Source organism: Nycticebus coucang, chromosome 15 (assembly GCF_027406575.1).
Source record: "Nycticebus coucang isolate mNycCou1 chromosome 15, mNycCou1.pri, whole genome shotgun sequence".
Taxonomy (NCBI): domain Eukaryota; kingdom Metazoa; phylum Chordata; class Mammalia; order Primates; family Lorisidae; genus Nycticebus; species Nycticebus coucang.
In genome coordinates this window covers 3,872,045-3,884,700 of record NC_069794.1, presented here as the reverse complement: position 1 = coordinate 3,884,700, position 12,656 = coordinate 3,872,045, and the positions used below count along the sequence as shown (strand labels likewise).

Genomic DNA, 12,656 nt, shown 5'->3' with positions numbered 1-12,656 from the left:
CATTTCTTACCCGGCAAGTATCCGGGCGTGCTGATCTTTTCCAGAAGCACAGGGCAATCAGCCCGGTCCTTTTCGTCTGTAGCAGGAAGAACTTGGTGTTATTCCAGCTCTTCCTTTGCTGTGTCAGAGCTGCCACTGCTCTGCCGGAGTGTAGAGAAATCAGGAGCCCAATCAGCCAAATGATCTTTTCTGTGATTCTCCGAATGCCTTGGAAAAGGCCCTGACTTCTGTCTCCTTAGTGACGTGCTGATAGCACTTGATGTCCTGTCTTTGATGGGCATCTGTGTCACTTCAACTTTGGGAGAGATTCCATTTAGAATTTTTATTTTCCTATCAAAATTCATGTGACTATTTAAATGGGTATATTTATAAAAACAGAATTCTGTTTCACATGAAATGTATACGCTGAATAGATTTTTTTTTTAACTTTTAATTTGCTTACTCATTTAACTGTGATGCATGCAGTCACAGTTTCTTGGAAAAGGTAAAAGAGGGAGAAATTAATCTACATGCTACCTTTTGGTGGAACTTACTAATGACCCTGGTTCTCTGATGTATTTGAAATTGTTCATATCACCTGATAGGATGCAGAGATCGGCTTTATTCTGTTCAAGCCCCTGTTCATTCTCCCTGCAGGACTCACTTGGGGGTGCCTCTGTGTGAAGTCTCCACGGGTCCCTTCATTTTCTGATAATAAAAAGTCCTATAATGTACTACTTCCCCAACAGTCTCCGTTCAGAATTTAGCACGTCCAGTTCAAGTAATGAGCAGAATTCGGAACCCCTTTATGAGTCAGGTCTGCCTCGTGGGGACTTCCCATGGGGAAGTGGGTGAGGTGCTGATGCTTCCACACACAGGCGGCTCTGCACCCTCTGGGTGTAACAAGGAGAAGCAGAAGTCGAGGGCGGGGCACAGGCCTTCGGTGGCACCAGGGGGATTTTCCTGGGGTCTCCTCTGGGTGGGAGACATAAAGGCGCTCACGTCCTCTGGAGCAGGTCAGTGACTCCCTTCTCTATCTGCCAGGATTCCACTTTGGCCATTCCTTGCAAAGCCCGGCCCAGGCACCCTGTCTATCCTCTGCCTGGGGCTGCTGCTCTCTCAGTAGACACCATGTTCTTGAAAACCATGTCTGATGCCCAAGAAACAAACACTGGGACCACTTCCTAGGCATGGCAGAGGCCAGCAGAGTCCTCTGCTCTGGCCTCTGACACCTCTCAGTCCACAGTGGCCACCAGACCTTAAGAATCACATGTCACACTCCCTGGGTGGTCTCCAGAAGCTCCTTTCACCAGGCAGGGGTCTGGAGAGCTTTGGGGGCCCAGTCCCATCTCTTGAGAAGTGGCCTGCTTCTCTCTGGGGCTTGGCCTCAGAGTATCTGGCCTGCGATAATCTGGCCTCCTGAGAGTCATCCTTCGCAGAGCAGAGGAGAGGCTGGGCCACAGTCTGCTCTGGACCTCCCCCTTTGCAATTTCTATTTGTGTGGCCAGCCACACCTAAGGAGGTGTCACCCGGACGCCAGCAGCAGCACTTAGGAGCTGATTAGAGATCAGAGTAACTGAGCCCCAGGCCCCACCCAGCCCCTACTGAATCCTCAGCTGAAACTGGGGCAGGAAGAGGCTTATTTAATATAATGCTATATATGGATAGAACAGGATGTCACAGATTCTCCCAGAAATTTTCCTTAAAAATAATTAGAAGAATGTGTACACTATCTTCTATCAGGGATGCCCAGTAGAAATTCCTCTTCTATTTAACAAAGATTAAGGTGCTGGATCCTGCTGACCTGGAACATAAAAAAATGAACACAACTCTTAATTATCTATTTACCTTTTTAAAATAAAAATTAAGAATGTTATTTAAAAAATGGCATCAAGGGTGGCGCCTGTGGCTCAGTTACTAGGGCGCCGGCCCCATATACCAAGGGTGGTGGGTTCAAACCTGGCCCCGGCCAAACTACAACCAAAAATAGCCAGGTGTTGTGGTGGGCACCTGTAGTCCCAGCTACTTGAGAGGCTGAGGCAGGAGAATCACCTAAGCCCAGGAGTTGTTGGAGGTTGCTGTGAGCTGTGGTGCCCAGGCACTCTCCCAGGGAGATAAAGCGAGACTCTGTCTCTAAAAAAAAAAGGCATCAAAGTAAAAAGCATAATTTCATACTGCACAAATGAAATAATGGATAAAAGACTTTTTTAAAATTATAGGCTCCTAAAAGCAAGGCATTAATTATTGGTTTTTATTTTTACATCTCTTAGAGAACTGAACCCTTAACGCCCTTTGCTAATGTTAAATTTTCTCCAAATGTATATGATCTGGAGTCATTTCCAATTTTTTCGGAATGCTATTTTTTTCTTTGTAAATGTCTGGGGGAAAGAAAATTGTACCTTTAAGTTTTAAATTTAATCATTTTAATTTCAAATTATTCCTACCGTAAATTTTCTTTCATACTATATATGTTAATTTTATTCTGGATGGAAATCCCTGTGAATTAAGACTTTTCATGGTAGGTATCACAGAAGTAGTCTTTTAAAATTGTCAGAAAGCAAATAGCAATGTCTATTTGTGGCAAGTTAATTTTTTATTAACCATCTCTTATTAAAGATACCGATTTTTAGCAGCTGCTATAACATTTTGAAAGAATTTTAAAAGGCCATCAGATTGAAGTGTGAGAAGGCGGAGTCCTCAGGATGAGGGAGGGTAGGTGATGCTTAGGTGGACGTGAGCCCAGCGGATGGCTTTGCCATCCAAGGAGGTCAGGAGACATCTGACATATCCAGCTAGCCTGACATTTATTCCAGGAGACAAACATCTTGAATATACTCTCCTTCACCCTCCTAAAGTCTGCGTCTCCATTTTTGTAACCTAACAGGAGTGCCACGTGGTTCTTCCTCCTCACTTTATTCCTCGTTTTAGATTCCTGGAAGTCTGAGTGTTTGGCTATTTAATTATTTTCCTTCAGACCAGTTCAGCATGACTTTTTTATAGTTAACTTGAGGCATCTGCTTTCCAGTGCAATGGAACGTTAGTGTTGCTGTCAAAGGGAAAAGAAAAGGGTTAAGCTTTGAGGGATCTGCGTATTTTCTACTGTCTTCCTCTGAAGCCATCCTGGTAGAGGTTGGGTTCAGCTCCTCCGTCTCATCAAGTCTAGGTATCAACACAGATGTTCTACACAGCCAACCTGTTTGTTATTTTATTATTTTGTTGCTATGAGATAAAGCACTTGATGTTTTGTAGGCTTCTCCCTACAGAAAACTTGATTGAAAAGCACTTGATCAAAAGCACTTGATTTTGTCGTTATGGGATACAGCACTTGATGTTTTCTAGGCTTCTCCCTTCTCTAAGGGCAAGAATAAAGTGTCTTTGCTACACACATTGGTTTTGCCTGAAATTATAAATCTTCTATAATTATTAGAAATCCTTCTAACCTTGGAAACTTAGAATTGGAATAGAGGGCATCACAGAGGTTCAAAGTCTCAAATCCAAATTTCTCTGCCAGAACCTGCCCAGCTCACCCGTCTGCTCTCCCCTGAGAAAAGGCCCCTGGTCCTGTTCATGCTCAGGGCTGCAGACCAGCTCCCTCCCTCCCGAGGCAGCCTGCTCCCACCTGTGCCTACTTCTAGCAAGTTCTCTCTCACAGTGATTACAAACACATTTCCCTCTGACTTCCCCAGTGGGTGTCCTGCCTCTAGAAAGCTGCAGACTATGTCTATACCCCAGCGGGCTACTGGGGTGTAGTTTGGCCTCACAAGCACAGAGCGATATGGACCCTGGCTGTGCCATCCACTGGTTTATTTACCTGCAGGAATTTTTCTTAGTCTCACTAAGAAAATTACTGCCGTGTTTTAAATGGCGATAACAGCATGTACGTAGGTATTATTGAGTTTCAGTGTTACATGATAATGTCTGACACACAAAGGTGCCTTTAAAGGGTGGGTTTTAAAAAATATTTTCAATTCTTACATGTAACTGATGTATTAGTGATTTCAAAGTGTTTTCTTCTCCCCAATTCTTACACATTTGTCTCGCCCTTATTTCCCTGAGAGGAAGGAGAATCTTCTATATTTTCACATAGTCTTTTTCCTTAGAAATGTCATGTTGATTTCTCTAGAAATTAAATCACAGTCTTATAAATGATATATGCATGATATTTTCAAAGAACTCCGTGAGTCTTAAATGTTTATGTAATAGTCTGATACAATGAAAGATAGTGCCTCCCAAAATAGTCCAGTGGGAGACACCCCCCCCAATTCTCTGGCGTTTGGACCTAGTTCTTTCTCATCCATTTACCTCCTGTCTGTCAGGGTCCAGCTTGTGTTTCCAAAACAGTGTGGGCGCCTTTACTATAAATATCACCTGCAGTATCTCACTCACATCAAGGGTTTTTGCCTTTAGTATTATTACTAAATTTAGATATATTTTTAAATATGTAATATTAGAATGTTTTAGTAAATCTTTATTCTGGGTTAAATGTATCTTATTTCATAGCTGTTCAGATAAATGGTGACTTTTGTTTGCACGTGTCTGGGTTTGTCACTGCTGCTCCACTCACCGACCTGTGCTTGTGTTCTTTTATGAAAGTTATCAGAGGGTTCTTAGCCCGCCAGCACCTGCTTCAGAGGATGAGCGTCACACTGCAAGAGGTCACCTCCATCAACAGCTTCTTGCAGCACACGGAGGACATGGGGCTGAGAACCTATGACGCCCTGGTCATCCAGAATGCTTCAGACATTGCCCGGGAAAACGACAGGCTCCGTGATGAAATGAATGCCACCTCCCACAAGGAGAAGTCCGAGGGCAGGAGCAAGCAGGAGGAAGGGCCCAGGAGGTAAGGGCAGAGAGTGCGGAACTCCAATTACCACTGCAGTTGACTCCATGGAGTCTTGAAATTCCAGTACTCTTAATGCAAAGTTCAGTGCATCCTGATGGCAGTTTCAAGAACAGGCAGATTGGTTATGTGAAAGCCCCTAGTCTAAAAAGACGGTTTCTTTGTGCTTTCCTTCTATGAGTTAGATGCAAGTAGGTGTTGGTTTGCTCGTATGAAATAATTATTGCCTCACCCAAGTGCTGAGGTCACTCACCTATATCAACACGCTCAAAGTTTAAGCATCTAATATTTCTGTTTTAGCAGGAACTTATAGCTGTGCTCTGGACATATTTACACAGGGTCATGTGCATACGGCTGGCTTGTAGAGAGCCTGGATGTCTAAAAAATGAGACACCACTCTGAAAATACAATAGAAGTAGTGAATTCCCTAAATGGATCGTATGTATGGTATTTCCCTGTGTAAACTGACACACTTTCTTTGTCAATGAGGAAAGCTTTGGGAAAAGCTTTTTTATTTAAAAGTTCACTTTAGATGCTGAACTGGAAATAGAAGCACACAGATAACCTGGTCCTTCTTCACTGTCTCATCTTCCCTCCCCACAAATGAGGAAGACAGCTGTCAACCACAACACCCTTCACAGCCATGGCCTTCCGAACCTTACTTCATTGCCAGGGAGATGTTTATTTTCTTTCCCATTGAAACTTGGTGATATCTTGTTGTTTCTCACTAAAAATGATTCTCTCTTACCATGTCTGCCTGTGTCAAATGATTTTTTATTAAAGTGGAAATGGCAATGCGTATCTTGCTAATTAGCTTCAAATGTCTCAGTGATTAAATACTGAAAAAAATTCCCTTGTATGAAAACTATAATTAAACATTACAGGGAAAACAAATTCTCCACCGAGTGCCATGCTTTCATCTTCAGCTATTTCATTTTCTACTTGGGCGGCTGGCTGTGCCTCGTGGTAGACACGGGGCCGGTTGGCATTCTGCCACAGAAAGATATAATTATGAAAACGAGCTCCCGGAAGCTCCTCGCACGATGAACACACTGGCATCTTGCTAGTACATGATTACGTTGACATGTGAGGCCAGAAGGAATTTTTTAAACCAGATAACCATTAATTTTATATGACTTCCAGAATAATATTTATTATTTTCTCTGCTGGAACTAAGCAGCCACCCCAATTTCTCAATTTGGTTCTGTACGTGTTTGCCTGATAGAACATTAAGTGAGAAAGTGTCTGTCTGTTTGTTTAGGGATGAGCAGCGGTTCACTTGGCACGGGACAGCCCTGTGGAGTAATGGGGGAAAATAATAGTTCCGCCATAATTAAATAATTTCTTGTGGGATTTAAATGATTGGGGAGGGAGGAGAGACAAAGAGAGAGAAAAACTGTCAGTCTGTGCTGGCTGTAAGCAGAGTCTGTTACCCTTTTGCAAAGGGAAATGGTGATGAACTCCCAGCATTTGATGCATTACTAATTCTCTAATAAGATGGATTTCCCAGAAATTATCATTCAGATTGAAATTCTGGTTTTTTGATTTGCTTAATAATCAGAGTGTGAAAAATTCATTCAGTGAACGCCTGATAGCAAGTGGGGAGCCCCTGTAAGTGGTGTTGCATTTATGTGAGAATTCAAAGGAGTCATTGTCATGGCTGTCCAGGAGCCCAGGTCGGGCAGCTTTCCCTGGAGGGGCTGGTCCCCGACTGGGGCACACCCGCCCCACCATGGAGAGCAGCGCCGCTTGCCAAACAGCCGTCATCTGCCAGCGTCAGCAGGTTGATTGTCATCTGAATAACGCGCCTGGACCTCTCTGGTGTGGTGCTGTCTGTGTTCTGTTTCCCCCCACAGAGCCGAAGACCAGGGTGGCCCCCGGAACTCCCATTCCAGCCCCATCATGCTCTCCCTGGCCGTGGACGCTCTGGGCCCTTCCATCTGGTCTCCCTCACTGCACGCCGTGTTCAGCATGGATGACGGCAGCAGCCTCCCGTCACCAAGGAAGCAGCCTCCACCCAAGCCCAAGAGGGACCCTAACACCCGACTGAGTGCCTCCTATGAGGCCGTGAGTGCCTGCCTCTCCGCAGCGGCCAAGGAGGCTGCCCAGGAAGGTGAGTGGGGGAGGAGCAAGTGCAGCCAAGGCTCTGTCTCAAGGCCACACTGCCCCGCGGCAGCACCGTGGCCCTAATATATTTTTAATAGAAATAAATCCAATTGTCAGCTTGCCAGCAGCTCTTTAATCATTAAATATAAATCATATTCATTTGAATCTCTAAGCTTCTTAGGGAAAAGCTACTTATATATCATTTTCTTAACCCCCACATCCACCTCTGTGTCAAACAAGCAGCCTCAAACCAATTCAGAAAGTCAGTTGCTGTTCCCTGTAAACCTTCACCAATTAGAAGGTTAAAAGTATTCATCAAGCTTTCCTGTTATCACACTCTAATTAAAAATTAAGCCTGCTTTATCATGTGGTAAGGGAAATGGTCCACACAGAGGAGAATCATTGCACAAGAAAATTGAGTTAGCAAAACTTTGGGGAGTAGATAATAAAAGTTTCTGCAGTGATGGTTTAGAAATATTTATGCTGAAAAGGGAAAATCCCGGTGTGTCTTGATCAAATCTCTCATGGAGCAGTAATGCAGCAATCATTGCTTAATTATTAACTTTTAGGATTGTGAAAAGTGGAGGAAGGCAGTGCCTGTGGCAGAACCCTCGCCAGGGTGACAGGGTGTATCGGCCACTCGCAGAGAGCGTTGGAGGCTCTGTTCTAGATGTGTGCGTGTCTTCCCTGGGCACTCGCAGAGAGCGTCGGAGCCTCTGTCCTAGATGTGTGCATGTTCTCCCTGGGCACTCGCAGAGAGCGTCGGAGGCTGTGTCCTAGATGTGTGCGTGTCCTCCCTGGGCACTCGCAGAGAGCGTTGGAGCCTCTGTCCTAGATGTGTGCGTGTTCTCCCTGGGCACTCGTAGAGAGCGTTGGAGGCTCTGTCCTAGATGTGTGCGTGTCTTCCCTGGGTGAGCTTACACTTAGTGGGGAAAGACACACGATGAAAGGGGTAGAGGGTGTCAGAAGTAGACTGTTACTATAGGGAGATATAAGTAGGTCCAGGAAGGGTAGTTAGTGCAGGGTGAAGGAGCTGAAATTCGAGATGAAACTGCTGAGTAGAGCTCACTAGAAAATAATATCTGGACATAAGATGGAACAGAGTTCCTTCAGGAAATAAATGAACCCAAACTACAGCAAAACAATAAGCACAACTTTGGGAAAAGGTGACTGACACCAAGAAGTTGATGGGACGACCACAGACAGAAGCCACAAGTAAGAAGTTTATCCTGTCTTTTTTTCAAACTTATTTTTAATTGACATAAAATTGTATGGTTTTGATGACGCACCACAGGATGTAGTGAAGTATTTACATGTCAGTGGAACAGCCCAATCCAGCGGTTAACACCTGTGTTGCCTCCTCATGTCCCCTTCTACGATAGCAGCTCTTATCCACTCTCTCTGCGTTTTCCAGGACACTCTATACTGTCACTAACTGCAGTCACCACCATGTACAATCTTCAACATCCTTTTCATCAGTGGCTTAAAGAAAAACTAGTTCTTCAGGATGAGATTTTTTTATTGAAACAAGTTACTATCTTAGTATATATGAGTCATGTTACAGCAATCCTTAGGTAAATCCTTAGGAGAATTCAGAAACCTATGGGGAAGAGAGTTTTTAGAGTCCTGATGATAAAGACAACAAAGAAAGCTGAAAAGTGAGATTGGCCGTGGGAGATCCTTGTAGGAAGGTCTTCAAAGGAGACACTGAGGTGGACATGGATTTACGTTAGAGCAGGATTTCCAAGGACCAGACCTTTGGAACAAAGAGAGAAGGAGTTCTCCCAACACGCCACAGTACCAGAACAAGCCTAGACTCAGAGCAAATCATCCATACCTCCCTAAGAAAGCAGAATGAATGTAGGATTTCCCCTGTTACTATGTTCAGACCCCACTTGTGGCCCGATTGTGGGTATGTGGTGCAGCTCTCAAAAAAGTGTACTTGGAATAAGAAGAAATGTTACTTGGTAGCTTGCATGAGGAATACAGTATCTAATTATCTAAAATTCTTTGACCTGTGAGATGGGAAGGATGGGAAGTAAAGACACCAGATAGTCTCAGACATCAAGAAAAAGCAATACCAAACAATATAAAACCTCAGGTATATAGAGTCTATGAACTTGGAAAAGTAGGCCTCAGAATATCTTATAAAGTCTAGAAAAAGCTTATTATCTTGTGTGAACATTAAAAGACCACTGCCAGCCAGATGCAGTAACTCACACTTACAGTCCTACCACTTTGGGAGGCCAATTTGGGAGGACTACTTGAGGTCAAGAGTTCAAGACTAGCCTAAGCGAAAGCAACCCTATCTCTACAAAAAATAGAAAAATCAGCTGGGCACGGTGGCACTTACCTGTAGTGCCAGCTACTTGAGAGGCGGAGGCGAAGGAACGGCTTGAGCCCAGGGATTTGAGTTGCAGGGAGCTGTGCTGCTGCTACTCCACTCTAGTGTTGGTGGTGGAGTAAGAACTTGGCTCACACAAATGAAAAAATAAGAACTATAGAAATAAAAGACCACAGCCTTGGGGTCGAGACTTTCAAAAAATCAGGTACCAATTAGTCACATAGCTATAAAAGGAGATAAAATAGTGAAGAAAAGGTTGAGCTTGGAGTGGAGCTGGAGTTCTCTTCTAAGGGCAACAACAACAACAAAAATGATTAAAAAAAAACTTACTCAGGAACCATGGGAGATGACAAATGTGTATAGAAAATGGAAAATAAGATTAACAACAAGGAAGCAAGATCACAGGTGTAAAACTCTTTAAATTCCTTACTACTGTTTAAAAAACATGTGATATTATCAGACCTGCAAGATTTTTAGGTAAAATTTAGTTTCTTGGAACTTAGTTTTGGCTCATGTGTGACTAAAAGGTACTTAAAGAAGTTTCCTTCAGTTAGTCCCACCTCAGGGAGCACATCTTTTGGAAGGGCAAGTATACGCATCTCTTCCTTTTCATAATTTACCTCATCTGTTCTTTCTTACAGCACGTAATTCCTACTGTGATCACTTTACAGCCACCACGACAGAAAGAAAGGCTTTGGTCCCCTGCAGCTAGAGACATCATCTGCAATCTGGGGTTTGGTCTAAATACTGCATTTTTTAAGAATAAGTAAATTTAACTGCTTGGTCCACTTGAACATGTTTGCTGGTTCGTTTTTATAGTGTTAGGGAGTCAGAGAGGGTGAACAGAGGGGCTCAGCCACTCAGTCTGTCATGGGTCTGGGCTTCCAACCCACGATGGCCCAGGTGGCTACACCCCTATGTGGAAAGGCAGCTGTCTGCAGGGTCTCTGGTCCTTTATACCATCGTGTCAGGAGTGGAAGGCAGCTGAGGGGATGATAAGGAAACTGACCGTGGCGTCTGAGACACCTCCCTGGGGACACTTGGCCTAACACAATCTAAGTCTTTGTTGTTCAGTATAGTAGCCACGAGCCATAAGTGGCCACTTAAATTTAAAGGAGTTTAAATTACATAGAGTTAAAACTTTATTTCCTTAGTCATTAGTCACATTCCAAGCACTCAGCACTCAACAGCTCCAGGTGCAGACTTTTCTACTGTCACGGAATGGAACGTTCTGTTAGGCTGCTCTGATTCCAAATGCTTCCTGTTTTTACCAAGTGACAGTACTGAATTTTTTGTACCTAGCAATGTATCACAGTTACCCTCCTTTCAATCAAAAGATAGGAAGGACATTTGATCACTACTGAAAATGCATTGGGAACCCTGGTGTCATGTGAGCAGGGGCTACCACTGAGGTCAGAGTATTATCAGAGAAAATCAAATTCAAGTTATTTTCCTTTACAAATAAAGCTAATAATTGATACAGAAGATGGTAGAGTGGAAGGAGATCTGATTGGTTGAGAATGAGATCAGAGGACCACAGAGCCACCGGTACTGAGATCCGTTACTAGTCTTGTTCTTATCATCGAGGCTTGTCCCTAAAGGTCCTCACCCAATAAAAATGGTTGGAATAACACAGGCAGCACAGAGATGGCTCTTTTTTCTCACTATCTTGTGCCTGCAAAGCATGAAACAATTTTACAGGTCAATAAATTTTAACACTTCTTTGAAAACTATTAACAAGCTATAGATGACTATTTAAAAGTACCCTGGTTTGAAAGTCTGGGCTTGCTCTTTGCAAACCATGGCTGGCTGGGAACAGAAGGACCAGGTGTCACTTCACTCTCTCTTCTCAGGGACCTCCCAGCCAGAGTGCTTTTCTGGGGAGTTCATTGTCCGTCTGCAAGGTGCAGCCTTTCTCCCCATCATGGTTATAGTTCATGAGTTAAAAATAAGTCTGCATTCCTCATGTGCAACCCTGAAGAAGTGCTGCAGTCTTTCCAAGCCCCAGGGTATCGAGTGGCAGCCACAGCAGAATCCACAGCAGGGGCTATTTGTGGGAAGCAAAGAAGGTGGGGTTGGCCACCCCCTCATGCCTGGAAAACACCAGATGCTCAGCAGAGAGCTGGCTAAATGCCGGGGCCAGTTTCTTCACCTGTGAAGTGGACACTGAATCCTCAAATGTGGTATTTGGAATCAAATAATGAAGTAGGTGGTGAAGTGCCTGGCTCAGAGTGATGTCTGCTCTGTGTGAAATTGCATCTCTAGACCCCCCGCCCCCGACCATTCTGTGCTGACACTTCCACAGTCACCCCTGAAAACCCAGAGTCCACTGCCTGAATGAACCCATAATTTTAAATAATTACTGTACAGCTCTACTATCCTCAAAACATGGTACATATAGGTAGAATCATGGTTCAGCACGCCGTCTTAATTTGGAAATAACTCTGTTTTCTTTTCCTTTTGTTACTCTCTTGTTTATATCTTTATTCTGGAAGAGCACATGCCACGTAGTTAGCACGCAGTAAGTGATTACTGAAGAATGAATACGTTACAGGGTCAGATTTCTCTGTACCCCTTTCATTAAACCAGAATTTGCTGCTTATCAGTAGACCAAAGGGAGCAAGATTCTGGCGAGGTTCACAATGTCCCCTTGAGATGTGTCAGACTTGGTTGGTCAGCATATTTTTAACAGAACCTCCATTATGATTATTTTTCTCTATTACCTGATAATTGGCAGAAATGAGGTCTTCCATGAATGCTCTTCTGAGAAATGCATTTCTGGAAATCACAGGAGAACACAGTTGCACAGCTCACCACCTATGACGCAGTTTTTCATCCAACAGATACTAATTAAGTGTCCTCCGTGAGTCTCCTTTCCCCGAAGACACGGCAGAGCAGCAGGGGAGATGAACAGGCAGACAGGTCACAAGATAAACAGAGTCATAGCAATGAGAGCAGGAGCTGGTGGATGCGGAGGAGAAGAGGGCCTGGCTGCGGGGGCTGCAGTCAGATGTGGAAAAGTGGCATTACTGCCTGAACTACTCCTCCCCCCACGAAAAAAATTATGACAAGGCTGCAGGATACGACAGCCCCGGAGAACTGCCTCTGTCCAAGTGCAGCTGGTCATAAACCCATACCCTGTTTGCTCACGTGAGCGGCCCGCCGAGCAGTCAGCTGGCCAGCATTTAATTAAGCATCTTTTATGTCTTAGGTCCTGGATCGGTGCTAAGTTTGCTCTGAAATTAAACAAAATCAGACTAGAAATTTACAAAATGGAGGACAGCTACATACACAGACACTAATTTTTTTCTTTTCATGAGCAAGCTTCCCATTCTTCCTTTTTCTCCTGGATTAAATACAAAGGTATTTTGTTCTCAGTGAAAATGG

General features: G+C 44.0%; 1 protein-coding gene across 1 annotated transcript in view; it reads left to right on the top strand.

The window, feature by feature from the left end:
• The window catches only part of MYO16 (myosin XVI), a 643,638-nt gene that overhangs the window by 554,399 nt on the left and 76,583 nt on the right, over positions 1-12,656 (top strand). Inside the window, exons 30-31 of the mRNA XM_053563761.1 lie at positions 4,573-4,819; positions 6,676-6,932. Coding sequence (XP_053419736.1) covers positions 4,573-4,819; positions 6,676-6,932 — 504 coding nt within the window. The remainder of the gene's footprint in view (positions 1-4,572; positions 4,820-6,675; positions 6,933-12,656) is intronic.